The sequence below is a fragment of the Capricornis sumatraensis genome, chromosome 2, assembly GCF_032405125.1.
Source record: "Capricornis sumatraensis isolate serow.1 chromosome 2, serow.2, whole genome shotgun sequence".
Taxonomy (NCBI): domain Eukaryota; kingdom Metazoa; phylum Chordata; class Mammalia; order Artiodactyla; family Bovidae; genus Capricornis; species Capricornis sumatraensis.
Window position 1 is genome coordinate 180,274,717 of NC_091070.1, and position 16,222 is coordinate 180,290,938.

Genomic DNA, 16,222 nt, shown 5'->3' on the forward strand with positions numbered 1-16,222 from the left:
TGTTTGTAAGGACTGAATGTTTGTATCCCCTGAAAATTCTAACAACAAAAAAAATACATTCGCTTGGGACAGAAATCAATTCATTTGGGAGAAAGAATGCTTTCAAAATTGCTAAGTTGTATACTCATCGTTTTTAGAAATATCTGTTGTATATTTGCCATCATACAGAAAGAACAATCTCAACGTCCTTGAGGTATGTAGGGAAGACCATGTTTACTCTGGTTAGGATTAAACACTAATGGAATTTTTGGACTTGAAAGAACACTAGATATTATCCAGCCCAATCTTATGTTGATAGAGATGAGGAAACTGAGGGTGAAAGGTCTAAGTGACTGCCAAAATAACACTGACTAACTACACCATGTCAAGCCAAAAACAGAATTAAAGTCTCCAAACTCCAGACCAGTGCTTCCTCCACTCTACATCTCGGCTCTGTGTAATCAACATCTTCAAACGGAAATAAATTTGGGATTGCAGAGTTTACAAAAGATGGTATTATTGAATAAATCTTTTTACAATGAAGTAAATCTTTCAGGATATAGAAGTAAAATTTTAAATAACATAAAAATCAGGAATACCTTCCAAAGCAAAGTGACATTTCTCTCTTTTTTAGTGGTGTCTTCACTAATTATTCTCCAAAATTCAGGTCCTCTGATAGGAACTGCAAAATGACAAGGAGCCCAACTTGTACACATGATCTTAGAAGGATTATCTTTCAGTCATATTTGAAGCACGTACTTAGGCATTTTTAAGACACAGTCACAAAATCTCTACAGACCTTTCACATCCACGACAACTGTGTGGGCTGGAGTACTCCAATTACTCCAATATCCCAGTCCATCTAGCCTCTTACAGCGCACCTGGACAGTATAGACTGCACAGAGGTCTGGCACTGGGAGACTGGCAGATTTTAATTTTGCATCATACACCTCAAACATCTGTAAAATAAGTCAAATCATTAGATTGATCATTACTAACACATATGTAGCTAAAAGACCCTGAGGTGCATTTTATTTTAAACTCTAACACTATTCCAAAACTAAGAGAGAACGGACTTTGTGTTTTCTGACTTTAGAAATTTACTAGGCTCACAATGTGAGTTCCTTCAAGTTAAGATTGCCTTAGCCATCCTGTAATTTCCACCTCATGACAAGACTAGGACAAGAGTTCTCTTGCAACTTCACTTCCCAATCACCCTCTTACCCTAGTGCTAACCTCTGTCCACAGACTTTTAATAATTTTAACCTAGTGGTTAGATAGGGCATACTCTATAGGGCCTGTCTGATATTCAGTCTCTTCAATAAGTAGGTAAACTGTCACATTCAGCTGAAATCACTGTAATTTAGACATAATGGGAGCTCCTGCTATTTCTAGGTTTTGCAGGCTGCTTTCAGAAAGCCAAAACAAAAAGGTATCATATATTCACTTGCCACTGTGGGTGTCATTCTGGTTGTTTGATAAAAGCAGCTTCCAAAATGTGTCCCATTGAATATGTGTGTTAGAGGAAAAAAGATTCCTTGGTAAAATGAGTTTGAGAAACAGGATGATATAAAGTCACAAATGTTTCTTAAATTCAGGACTTCTCCAAACCTTTAACATGCAAAGTATCATGATGCTACACTAGAGACATATAGTGATGCAAGGTTTCCTAAACTTTATTTAATGTGATCTTTGTTCAAGAAACATTTTACGGGATCAATGTTCTATAAAACACACCTCGGGCAATGATCAATCACAGGACATTTCATTCCTTGAAAGGGTTAGCAGCTCAATGGATAGAACTTAGGCAAACACCGGGAGATAGTAGAAGACAGGGAAGCCTGACTGTGCTGCAGTCAGTGGGATCGCAAAGAGTTGGACATGACTGAGTGACTGAACAACAACAAAAATTTAACAAAAAGAACTACAGAATACAGGAGGATGTAGTTTATGCCAGCAAAATAAATCTTATGCAATTCTTAAACAGTTATAAGAAATAATATTTAGTGAGGCAAGCTGAAGAAATTTCCAGGAAAAAAATACCTTCCATTGTACTTGTTTTCCACTTAAACCATAGCGAATCTGGAACTGAAGATTATTCTCTGGAAAGACTGGCTTTTCCCAAGATATTTTCAATAATCCAATTTTTACAGTAATTTCTGCTTTCACACTGGATGGAGGCAGTGGTTTCACTAGAAAAAAAAATTTAAAGTATTATGTAACAGTAATTTAAACAGTAACAATGTTTTTAAATGTTATTAGGATTTTATAATCTTCCATTGCGCTTCCCAGGAGGCTCAGTGGTAAAGAATCCACCTGCCAAGCAGGAGATGCAAGTTCAGTCCCTGGGTCAGGAAGATACTCTGGAGAAGGAAATGGCAACCCACTTCAGTATCTTGCCTGGGAAATGCCATGGACAGAGGAGCCTGGCAGGTTATAGTCCATATGGTTATAAAGAGTCAGATACAACTTAGCAACAATAATCTTCCATACCTTGTATTTATAAAGCAACATCTCTTTCTCACTTTCTCAGAATTTTCTCATTCATTGTCTCATTTTATTCCCTACAACTTTATGTGATACATAAGAAAAAGATTATGTCTATTTTGCAAATAGAGCTATTGATTGAAAAAAGGTTAATTCATTGTCCATGTCACTCTGCAAATTAATAGTAAGACCTGATTAGAAATGGAGCTATTGTCTCTGCATGCAAAAGATACCATACTGAACACATAAGAAATTTAATAGCAAACTCTTCTATATAGAACTTTAATTAAACACAAAAAACTATACAGTGCATCCATTTCCACACATGTGGTTTCAAACTTCTCTACTGTTTGTTAAAAGGTACTTCTAGGTTAAGGTCAGAGTTAGTCTTGCAGAGTAAAGCCTTGGTTCTCTACAGTCTGAGGAAAATAAGTTTTTTAAAGGTAGAAGCAAAGGCAAACAAGATCAGACGGCAAGAGCTTTTTTAAAAAATAGTAAAAGACATTACTCAAACTCAATGTATTTGGGGACTAATATCTCAAAGCATAACCACAATAGTGTGAACATTTGAAGCTCCAGACTTCATCAACAATACTTCTTCAGATTGTGGATGACCAAAACTCCTAAGCTTTTTTTATTATTACTCAGTATCTCATGCTTATTCAGTTCCTCATATGCCAAGAAGATATTCTTCACCAACCAGTATGATGACATATTTTTCACCTTTTGAGAAGGTATTAATAATTCCTCCTAAAGAAAAGAAGTATGAGCTTCCAAAAGATCCTAAGGCATTAAATCTATGATTTCACTTGACTGAATCATGTGGATATCACATCTATATACTCCATGAACGCCTAGTTTGTACAAGGAATGATTTGAAGTACAATAGTTTATGTGATCCCCAGAATACTGACCTCAGAGAAGTAGAAGGAGTTTTCTACATTTTATAGGTGATTAAATAGTCTCGGAGCATTTAAGCAACTAGCCAAGTTAACAAAGGTAGTAAAGGGAGAAGCTGTCATTCACAAAGTTGAATTTTCACAGTGTCTTCTAGTATATAGTAGGCAATATCAGTTCAGTTCAGTTCAGTCGCTCACTCGTGTCCGACTCTTTGCGACCCCATGAATCACAGCACGCCAGGCCTCCCTGTCCATCACCAACTCCAGGAGTTCACTCAGACTCACGTCCATCAAGTCAGTGAGGCCATCCAGACATCTCATCCTCTGTCGTCCCCTTCTCCTCCTGCTCCCAATCCCTCCCAGCATCAGAGCCTTTTCCAATGTGTCAACTCTTCTCATGAGGTGGCCAAAGTACTGGAGTTTCAGCTTTAGCATCATTCCTTCCAAAGAAATGCCAGGGTTGATCTCCTTCAGAATGGACTGGCTGGATCTCCTTGCAGTCCAAGGGACTCTCAAGAGTCTTCTCCAACACCATAGTTCAAAAGCATCAATTCTTCGGCGCTCAGCCTTCTTCACAGTCCAACTCTCACATCCATACATGACCACAGGAAAAACCATAGCCTTGACTAGACGGACTTTAGTTGGCAAAGTAATGTCTCTGCTTTTGAATATACTATCTAGGTTGGTCATAACTTTTCTTCCAAGGAGTAAGCGTCTTTTAATTTCATGGCTGCAATCACCATCTGCAGTGATTTTGGAGCTAAAAAAATAAAGTCTGACACTGTTTCCACTGGTTCCCCATCTATTTCCCATGAAGTGATGGGACCAGATGCCATGATCTTCGTTTTCTGAATGTTGAGTTTTAGGCCAACTTTTTCACTCTCCTCTTTCACTTTCATCAAGAGGCTTTTTAGCTCCTCTTCACTTTCTGCCATAAGGGTGGTGTCTTCTGCATATCTGAGGTTATTGATATTTCTCCCGACAATCTTGATTCCAGCTTGTGTTTCTTCCAGTCCAGCATATCTCATGATTTACTCTGCATAGAAGTTAAATAAGCAGGGTGACAATAGACAGCCTTGACATACTCCTTTCCCTATTTGGAACCAGTCTGTTGTTCCATGTCCAGTTCTAACTGTTGCTTCCTGACCTGCATACAGATTTCTCAAGAAGCAGGTCAGGTGGTCTGGTATTCCCATCTCTCTCAGAATTTTCCACAGTTTATTGTGATCCACACAGTCAAAGGCTTTGGCATAGTCAATAAAGCAGAAATAAATGTTTTTCTGGAACTCTCTTGCTTTTTCCATGATCCAGCAGATGTTGGCAATTGGATCTCTGGTTTCTATGCCTTTTCTAAAACCAGCTTGAACATCAGGAAGTTCACGGATCACGTATTGCTGAAGGCTGGCTTGGAGAATTTTGAGCATTGCTTTACTAGCAATGTGAGATGAGTGCAATTGTGCAGTAGTTTGAGCATTCTTTGGCATTGCCTTTCTTTGGGATTGGAATGAAAACTGACCTTTTCCAGTCCTGTGGCCACTGCTCAGTTCTCCAAATGTGCTGGCATATAGAGTGCAGCACTTTCACAGCATCATCTTTCAGGATTTGAAATAGCTCCACTGAAATTCCATAACCTCCACTAGCTTTGTTCGTAGTGATGCTTTCTAAGGCCCACTTGACTTCACATTCCAGGATGTCTGGCTCTAGATGAGTGATCACACCATCGTGATTATCTCGGTCGTGAAGATCTTTTTTGTACAGTTCTTCCATGTATTCTTGCCACCTCTTCTTAATATCTTCTGCTTCTGTTAGGTCCATACCATTTCTGTCCTTTATCGAGCCCATCCTTGCATGAAATGTTCCCTTGGTATCTCTAATTTTCTTGAAGAGATCTCTAGTCTTTCCCATTCTGTTGTTTTCCTCTATTTCTTTGCATTGATCACTGAAGAAGGCTTTCTTATCTCTTCTTGCTATTCTTTGGAACTCTGCATTCAGATGCTTATATCTTTCCTTTTCTCCTTTGCTTTTCGCTTCTCTTCTTTTCACAGCTATTTGTAAGGCCTCCCCAGACAGCCATTTTGCTTTTTTGCATTTCTTTTCCATGGGGATGGTCTAAGTCCAACTTAAATGCCTTATATTAGTACTGAAAAGAGTAACATCAAAAATTGTTCAGATATCAAACTGAACCCATGTTGCAGTTGTCACATAATACATGCGAGGGTATATCTGTGCATGTTTGTGGGGAGGGGTGTAGAAGAATTCTTTGCTACCCTAGAATATTTAGTATCAGAGAAGTACTCCTTACAATAAAATCACTTAGAATGGAACCAAACTAGTGAGGGACCTGAAGAGAGCAGATCAATTAATTGGGACTTCATATTGAAAGAAAACTTTTTTGATTACAACAGTTTCATCCTATATCTAATAAAGTTTAGATTTGAAGTCAGATATGTATTAATTATCTAAAAATACAATGGACCAACATTAATTTTTGGTATAATTTCCCAACAAAATAGTATACATCATCAAAAGATACTCTTCTGTCTTTGCCAGACAATCATAAATGGGCCATTTTTCAAAGATTTCACAGTGATACTTGGAGCAATATACCAAATTTCCAAGGGTTCTCTTTGTCCTTTGAAATCAAAATATCTTTTTAAAATACTATGATGGATGTCATCATCTTGATTATTTTCTCTTTATTTCACTTGAGTTATTTTGAATCCTTCTGCTTCCTACCCAGCCTTACAAATTTAAGCTTTGAGTTATGCTACTCAGATTTCAAAAACCATCAGAATATCCAAATTAAACTTTTAAATTAAAACCATCAGATGCTGCCATATGTATATTGAGAAAAAAACATAAAATAGTGTATTATTTAGAATAATATTAGTACCAAATTTTAAACCCAGTAACCAATATAACTCAGCAAATTATGTGCTAAACATATCCCTATTGTTAAAAAATTGTGCTATAAGTAAAATAAAAATTGTAAAATTGTCTAAGGCTGATTTTCTTTTCAATTCCACTGCGAATAAGAAAATAATTTTTTAATCTAGTGTGATCAGAAAATAATTTTTTAATCTAGTGTGATCAGAAAATAGCAAAATGCAACTGTTACCCTGAATCAGTCTGAATCCAAATCTGCTAATAAAAATGAAGACATACATATAGTTTTTGACGTACCCACAGAATCAGGAATGACACAAACTGGTGGAGAGTCCAGTGAGCCCAACGTGTGATTAATTCTAATCCACATTGTATAGCCAGATAATAGAAAGATTGGCTGAAATATGCATTCATAAAAACCATCTCTCTGCAAGTGGCAATCTTTGGGTTCAGATACAGGATGAATAGACGGAACATCAGAACAGTACAGGCTGCTCCTTAAAAGATACAAAAAAAATCAATAAGTATACAGCAATGATGATAGCAATAAGATATCTGAGAAGACTTCTTTGTTGTTTAAAATAGACAGTTTTTGCTCCATCTAAAAGAAGTTGTTCTTATTGAAAAGGTATTTCTGAATTCCCAGCTATATTACAATCTTTCCATAAAAGTAGAAAATGCTTATTAAATATTTCACTTGACAGTAAGTCAGTATGCAATTGAAGTAAATGACAATTTTCTAATAAGGAGAGAAGGATCCAATTAGAGATAGGACTTACACCACTTTGGAAGCTATGCTAATATAGCTCAGTGATCGATTTTTAAAATAAAGATCATAAGTGGTAATGGGACATTCCTGAGATGGAAAGGAAGGTAAAATCCTTGCACGTTAAATTCTACCACAAATTGAAAACATAATTGATAGTAAATTATATCTTAATTGACATTGCCCTAATATATTCTCGTTCAAAGCAATATAATTAAAATAATACCAATTCTTGACTTATATATGGATCATATAGTTAGGTGAGCTTCCCAAGTGACCCAGTGGTAAAGAATTCACCTGCCCATGCAGAGGAGACATGGGTTCAACCCCTGAGTTGGGAAGATCCCCTGGAGAAGGAAATGGCACCCACTCCAGTATTCTCGCCTAAAGAATCCCATGGACAGAGGATCCTGATGGGCTACAGTCCATGAGGTTGCAAAGAGTTGGACACGACTGAGCATGCAGGCATGTAGTCAGGTATATCACTTATTCTCTCAGAGAAGAAAATTAAGAAAGTATTTTTATCACCACATCCCAATCAACACAATACATTAGAGAATATAAAGCATTTCACCTCTTCTTTCAAATAACTCTTCTGCCATTATTTGCTTTAAATATAGTAGTTAAGTGCTAAAAGTAGCAGTTACTATTTCCTTAGGAATGGGAGTAAGGAGGTTACATGAAAATGGAAAATCTATATTTTTGTCTCTTATTTTCCATTTTTTGTGACACCTTTTTCTTCCTATTTCCTCAAAATTATAACCATGTGTGAGTTTGTGGATGTGTGTGTGTATGTGAAAGACTGTGATGGGTGAGGTTAGATGAGAAAAGTGGGATGAGGAGTCATCATCTTGTACAGAAGCACATTAACAGTCCACTTGCAATTCAAAGATTAGCATCAGTATCATCATGGTAGATACAAACATTTATTGAATGTTTACCAGAAGAAATCATATCACTTAATTATAATTAAATAAAATATTATTCTCACAGAAACCCTTCAAGTCCTATTATTTGTTCCATTGTACAGATAAGGAAAATGAAGCCTAAAGAGATTAAAAATCTTGACCAAGCATGCAGCTAGTTTCATGGTTCTTCTGAAAATACTAGGAAGATAAATGACTCAAAATGCTTAGAGAACAGTCATCCACAAACACCACTGAAAATGTCATGGAAACTATACAGTTAAGACGAAATTACACCTGTGACTGAGCCTATTTGTGGTCAGAATGAAGCAAGGACCAGTGCAGTGGCTGGTACAAGACCTCAAATCTATTTGTTGAGTAAATGAAAAGAAAGCAGAGGGCAAGTGGGAAGTGGGACTTTCATTTCTTTGGTAAATGAAAGTCACTGTGTTCAAGTGACACTGAATACCTAGGACACCAGACAGATAAGGGAATTCTGTTTATACCACAAAACACAATTGGCCTCCCTATTCAAAAGGGAGGCCAATTTTTTCTTACTTTTCTCTACCAAATTGCCTGAGTTCAAAATCAACAAAATGGTGCTTATTAAACTTAGTAATTATTAACAGTAGTAGTAGAATAGTAACAAATCTTACATTAATCTGGCAACTTCTAAGCAATTGTTTTATTGCATTTTGGTGCTTTTTGTCCCCAAGAGCCTATGAAGTACTTACTCATCTTATTTTCTCCTTTTACATATTAAATAATTCAGGTTCTTGAGGCATCTGCCTAGATTTGTGTCTCGGCTCAGGAGTTGGGACACAGAGTCTGTAATACTGCATAAATACTGTAGAACCCACTGTCCCCTCCAGTCTACAATTTGGGTATTAGCTACCAACTGTAGATTTCCTCTAGGAAACAGATATGATTGAGACATTTATTTCAATGTTCTAACATCCAGAAATAACACCCATACCAAGTAAAATTAGTCCCTTTTCTATTAATTTCAGTCTCAAGAAAAGAAATTACAATGATATAGGAGGGTGTGTATTCTTTTGTCTGTATATAACTGGAAATCAAAACTTGTATCCTAATATGTTGCAGTAAATAAATGTAATATGAAATATTCAAGAAAAAAAAAAGAAAGTAAAGAGATTACAAAAGTAATGTGGTATACAGTGAACATTCTATTCATTTATTTTTAATTTAAATTTATTTATTTTAATTGGAGGCTAATTACTTTACAATATTGTATTGGTGTTGCCATACATCAACATGAATCCGCCATGGGTGTACACATGTTCCCAATCCTGAACCCCCCCTCCCACCTCCCTCTTCGTACCATTTTATAGTACTCATATCAGGTAAGATGAAGACAGCTATTATTCCCACATGAGAGATGAAGAAATTGCCCTGTTTTTTCTATTACTATGTAAGAATAGATTGGTAGCAGTAGGAATAGATCAGAACACATTATTTGAGAAAATGGACTTGTTTTTCAAGTAGAAACTTTAGATTTTAAGAATAAATGAGCACAAGATATAAAACTGGAAGTCCTGATACAAATGGAGACAGGGTGTTTAAGAGTAGTACACGTTCCTGAAAATTACTAAAGAGTATGATAAAAATTTAAATATGTCTATCTTGTCCTAAAATACATTTTAGATAAAAGCATTTATAGAGAGAAGGAGAATACTGTAGGAAGACAATAAACTTAAATTCTTTTTAAAACAGAGAAGGGTAAAAAACAAATGAAATTACTTTACTAGAATAGTTTAATCATTGTGAAGTAAACAAAGTTATGGTTACCAAAAGGGAAAGGAAGGAAGAAATAAATAATTTAGGAGTTATTTACTATATAGCACAGAGAACTATATTCAGTATCTGATAATAACCTATAATGAAAAGAATCTGAAAAAGAATAGATATACACACACACACATATATAGACACACATAACTGAATCATTTTGCAGCATACCTGAAAACTAGCACAACATTGTATATCAACTATAGTTCAATTAAAAACATAATCTGACCTATTTATAAAAACCATTCATATTGTCTCTCACAATCTCTGTGCCACTACCTCCAATTTTTTTCTAAAATCTTAATCTTCAGCAAATGATATGAGGCTTCTATAACCCTTCATAGTTTCCTCTAGCCAATTCTCCAAGACAAATTAAAAATGTATAGACATTAGTTTTGGGGATTTCATTCATTAACTACATATTAATTATTTCTCCACATTAAATGCAATTGTGGAGAATTAACTGATCATCAGAAAAAAATAATCTGACATAAAAACAAATTACAATATTTTGTGTATGAATTTTTTCAAGAATCACCAATTTATTTAACTCCTCAAAAATTTCCTAATTAAGTATATTCTACTTTCCTCTTTCAGGAATAAACCTACAAGGGTATCACTATCATGACATTTTTATAAGAAATGTTTATCTCACCATATCCACAGAAAAATAAAATAACAAAAATAATACATACCTATGATACCTCAGCTGCAAATTGCTTCCTGCAAGTGATTGGATTGCATTGGGTGACCATCTGCAAGTCATTTTAGTTAAGTACCCATCAGTTTCACATGATATATTGATATTGACATCTATTTAAAACACATTAAAATATTACTATAAAGCAAAAACACCAAAACATTTTTTTAATGAAAATAAAATTTCCTTAGCATCTTCAATGGGACTCTAAGATGGAGTCCATAATAAAAACGTATCTCATGGAAAAAAAGAAGACAAGCCTGGGATTCTTACCAATCACGTATAACTCAGCATAGCGATGGTGGCACTCTTGCTCATTGCAGCAGTACACTGCATCATAGGTGAACTTTCCTCGGGGTTTGGTTGCATTCAAGTTGGGAAAAGTAACTTTGCTAATATGGTCATCCACAACATCATACTGGCTTTGAGGAATTTTCTCAGCTAAATTCAACCACCAAACAATCTTTTTTGAGGAAACAATCTTCTTTTCATTTTTATAGATACAGTGAAAAGAAATGTTAGACCCAACCGCTGTCAGAATTTTAGGTGGAAAATATATGACATCTGTAATGGGGGAAGAAAGATATGATATAAGATCAAGAAAGAAAACATCACGTAAGCAATTGATACCATGTAAAAAGGATTCACCAGGCATTCAGGATTATACTGCCCCAAATAAAATGAGTGTGCTGAGAGACTGCAGAACTATAGCTGTCCACTCATGTATAGTTAGTAAGCATCCCAAGCATTCTCATTCTCAAATGACTTGAGTGTCCATAAATGTCTTCAGAATTTTCTAAGAACAGAGATTTATTCATTATAAAATATATTTTAGTGAATAACTGTCACTTGCTGATAGGCAGAAAATTAGTGAAAATGAAATATAGGCTAATTCTACCATGGCATGTCTTCTATCAGACTCCTTTCAGAATCAGCGAACCTTAGGCAGGTTCTCAAATCAAATCCCTACAAAGCAAAATCCTGAAGAATAAATGGTGATGGCCCTTCTCTTATATGGATACATGAAGATTTCAAGTAAGCAAGTAGAGAAATAAGCTTTAAATAAGAAAACTTGTTAGGAAATGTAAAATCAAGGATGCACCAGTAAACAAGGCAGGCAAAACTGCAAATACTGTCCTGTAACATCATTTTAAGTTATTTAGTGCCAGTGCCGTGTGGCTGAGGACAAGGGGAATCAATATTTCTCCAAAATGTCATTCTTGACACCTGTACACTATTCCATAATACTATTTTTGTCTCCCATTATTTTAAACATTTTCTTTTCCTTTGTGTACTCAGTCATCTCCGACTCTGTGACCCAGTGAACTGCTGCAGGCTCCTTTGTCCATGGAATTCTCCAGCCAAGAGGACTGGAGTGGGTTGCCACTTATATTCCCGATCCAGGAATCAAACCCATGTCTCCTGCATTGGCGGGTGTATTCTTTACCATTGCACCACCTGGGAAGCCACAGTTAAGTCTCTATTTTTTAAATTAGAAACAGAATAAAAGTAAATGAATGTTTACACAGGAACAAATTATTTCTGCCATAGTGCATTACGAAAACAGTATATTTCAGTTGTAAAATTTAAGGTAAGCTGTTTTCTGCTGATGGAATATGAATATCTGTTTCCCTATATATCCTATGAATTACCCTCAAAACAAATCCAAAAACTTTGATTAGTTCTTATTATTTTTCTCTTTTCTGTAATAGCATGCTAAACTCCAATGTCTTAACATTTACAGTCCATAGAAGATATTTGCATTTGCTATGTCTACAGTCAAGTATAAACAGGAAAAAACTTCATAGCATGAAATTACTGGACAGAAGTTAGTCCTTATATTTATGAATCTCACCTAGGGCGGCACTCAGGTAATTACTTACCACACACCTCATTATCAACTGCCTCAAAAGTCTCAATTCAGTTTTTTTAAAAAAGAGTACAAATAAGATTTCCAAAATTAAATTGAAGCTTTAATTTGAAAGATAATGAAAAGCTCAAAGCATTTCACTTTGAAATTGAAGCCTAACTAAGACTTAATTGAAAAACACGATTAAAGTCATAGCATTTTCATGTAATTAAATGCTAAAGTAGCTTAAAAAACAAGTTATTAAAGACCTGATGATCTATAAAAATTACATTGAACAAATGTATTGAAATTGATATGTGCTATTTAATTTTCAAAATAATATAAATATATCTACCTTTTATTCTCATGTGAGACACTACTACACAACAGTTTGTAAATTAAGACAACAATAATGATTTTTCTTTCCATGACCAAATAGCAATACCTTTATAGGATCTGCATTAATGAATTCTATTTAAAAAGGAAATTCTATTGACAAATATTAGTAAATTACTCAAAAGAACATAAATCATGGATCAAACATTTTAGATAAATTATTTTTAAAATGTGTGTCTTTATCATAGCTCCATAAAATAGATTTTTAAATTCTTGGAGCAGATTACCTATTTTTCTTTAAGAAAAAAGTATTTTCTCTAACCTGGTATAAGAGCTGCACAAGAAATGTAGATATTGTCTAACATCTGTTTCTCCTCTTTTTTCACAGCAACAAGAATGCAGTTAATAAAGTTACTACAGGAATTTAGCACTTCTAAAATTGTTTTTAGTATGTAAATTACAATATTCATAAGTTCTGGGAAGGTCTTGGGTTTTCCTTGAAAAACATCTCCCAGCAGCTATAGAGAAAGAACCTATTAAATTCACTTTAAAAGAATCAATAAGAATTCCTTGACTAGGAATGGTCAATGCTTCATTAACTATGGGTACAGCTTAAATGCACTAATGAATAAAATGTAGCAGTTACAAAGGTCCTGAGAATTAGTGTTCTGTCTGCAGCAATATTTACATCAAGTAACCTTTGATTTAAGTGTTTGGAAATAATAAAACAGGTGTGATAACACATTCTAAACAAATTAACGCCTCAGTCTCATGGAATATTTCTGTTTGCTGGGCAGTGAACAATGGTTGTGAACCTAATCCTATTAAGTAACTAGACTTAAGGGAGAAGAATTCGAATCTCTTCACACAGGAAGAGGAAGTCCCCGAGTTTGGAGACATCCTTTGCTGTTGCACAGCTTTCAGGAAATGAGCCTCATGTATGGTCAGCACTATAGAGTGCAGACATTGCAGCCAGCATAACTCAGCAAACCTAAAACAAGAAACCTAAGCAATGCTAAAACCTCATTTACCAGGAATCATGAAGAAAATGAGGTATTCCAATAAAACGCTCTATATAATTAAATTAACTGCTTACTAGCTTTGAGGGTCAATTTTTAGGGCTACCAGAAATCTTGTCTAATTATACATTATGCACTTAATTGCCTTACTAGTGGTTATAAACATAAACTTTGGAGTTAGGCTATTTTGTAATTATATCAGCTGTTACAAGTACTTAACCCTATTTAATTCTCAATTTCTTTGTTTATAAAAGAGCGATAACTGTACTTATCCCACAGGTCATTGAAAGGATAAAATGTTAGTATGTGCAAAGCACGTAGTGCCTGAAACACGGGAAGCACCCTATAATTGTCAATATTATTATTATTCAAGAAGGAGTTCTCAATCTACTTCTACTTTTTATTTGTGATTTAATACATATTACATCATTACAGCAGATAATACTGGAATAGAAAAATGTGCTTGGGAGATGCTAAAGTGTATAAGCTCTCCTCCTCTCTACCGGTGTCCTAACCTACTTTCTATTTGACAAGTTTCTGTCTTTCCCTTGATAATCAAATGGTATCACTCATGGTATCTGAACTATCCACGTTTGTGACATTAGTAAGGTCATACTCACTGCTACATCAACAAATCCTGGCCTTTGAGGTAGCTGTTTACTCACGTCTGCATTCATTCCTCATTTTCAGATTTTTCTGTTTGGAATGTCTACAGTCACTAAAGGGACACATCTGTGTTGAATAACTAAAAGGCTAGCTATTAATGGTAATATCGTTTCTTGGTCTCCAAAATCACTGCAGACAGTGAATGCAACCAAGAAATTAAAAGACACTTGGTCCTTGGAAGATAATGACAACCTAGACGGCACATTAAAAACCAAAGACATCACTTTTCCGACAAAGGTCCATATAGTCAAAGCTATAATTTTTCCATAGTCATGTACGGATGTGAGAGTTGGACCATCAAGAAGGCTAAGCACCAAAGAATTGATGTTTTTGAACTGTGGGGCTGGAGAAGACTCTTGTGAGTCCCTTGGACAGGAAGAAGATAAAACCAGTAAATCCTAAAGGAAATCACTTAACTCTGAATATGCATTGGAAGGACTGATGTTGAAGTTGAAGCCCCAATACTTTGGGTACCTGATGAGAATAGCTGATTCACTGGAAAAGATGCTGGGAAAGAATGAAAGCAAAAGAAGCGGGTGGCAGAGGATGAGAGGATTGGATAGTATCACTAACTCAACGAACATGAATTTGACCAAACTCTGGGAGATAGTGAAGGACAGGGAAGCCTAGAGTACTGCAGTCCCTGGAGTCACAAAGAGTCGGACATGACTTGGTGACTCAAAGTGAGTCACGCAGCACAAAGTGATTTTGCTCAGTCGTGTCTGACTCTTTGTGATCCCATGGACTGTAGCCTACCAGGCTCCTCTGTCCATGGAATTTTCCAGGCAAGAGTACAGGAGTGGGTTGCCATTTCCTTCTCAAGAGGATCTTCCCGACCCAGGGATCAAACCCACGTCTCCTACATTGCAGGCAGATGCTTTACCATCTGAGCCACCAGGGAATTTCTTCAGTGACTGAAGAACAACAATTATTGGTTATCACACAAGCAAATAAATTAGCAATGCTTCTTTTAAACAAAACATACCTTTATTACCTTCATCTAAACAAAACACATAATATTTGCCTTTGGAAGGGCATATACATGTGTACGTATGTGTTTTATAGTGTATATTAAAATATCTGGTTTATTATAAAAGCATAAAAATATGATAGAACATATTAGTAAACCAAGCAAATTTAATCCTACAGATTAAACTAGGAACAAAGAACTGTGAATGAACAGACTTAGAAGATAGGAATTTCTCATCTCTATTCCTCAAATAATTATTGAGTATCACAATGTGTGTTATAGGATGCTGAAAATTCAACTTTTGTTCTATCTTGAATTATATATCATTGATTAATAGGTCAATTATATATCATTGATTAATAGGTCAATTAACTATGAACTAGGAAATAAACAGAAGTATAAAAGGGTTTTCCATAAAGCAAAATAGAACTAAAAATATGTCCATCGGAAGGTCTAAGAATCTAAGTTGAACAACCCAAAATAAAATCTTATATGAAATGTAATACAAGTAGTTATTATATTATTCTGGATCAAAGATTTCACTTAATCCAACTGAGTACATAACATTGCTAAGAATCATTATACTAGGAAGGTACAAACGTATAACTTGAACATCAGAAAACTTTAAAACAATCATGATTCTTTTAGAATTTCCCTTTTCTTCAGCAAGGGTAGGTTCTCAGATCTTATTAAGAAGAAAAACAGCAAAGAATGAAGCCATTTTCTTGTGGAAGAGAAACATTTCACCAGACAGCAAAATAAAGGTACAAGTTATCAGCCATTCAGAATGGGAGCAGGGGCTGCTGCCTCCACCTCCCTTGTCAACTTCGCTACCCCACCACCCACTTCACCCAATCCCACTGTATAAAAACCTCCACAGGACATTCATTGAAATTTGATGCTGTTAATTCATTCCACTCTATGTATTTCACAGCTGGTCATTAAGACCTA

General features: G+C 35.3%; 1 protein-coding gene across 2 annotated transcripts in view; it reads right to left on the reverse strand.

The window, feature by feature from the left end:
• Positions 1–16,222, reverse strand: part of LEPR (leptin receptor) — a 75,164-nt gene that overhangs the window by 23,065 nt on the left and 35,877 nt on the right. For both annotated transcript variants that reach the window (XM_068964098.1, XM_068964099.1), the window contains exons 7-12: positions 10,705–10,995; positions 10,427–10,544; positions 6,549–6,748; positions 2,023–2,171; positions 779–938; positions 579–661 (exon numbers count right to left, since the gene is read on the reverse strand). In XM_068964098.1, coding sequence (XP_068820199.1) covers positions 579–661; positions 779–938; positions 2,023–2,171; positions 6,549–6,748; positions 10,427–10,544; positions 10,705–10,995 — 1,001 coding nt within the window. The remainder of the gene's footprint in view (positions 1–578; positions 662–778; positions 939–2,022; positions 2,172–6,548; positions 6,749–10,426; positions 10,545–10,704; positions 10,996–16,222) is intronic.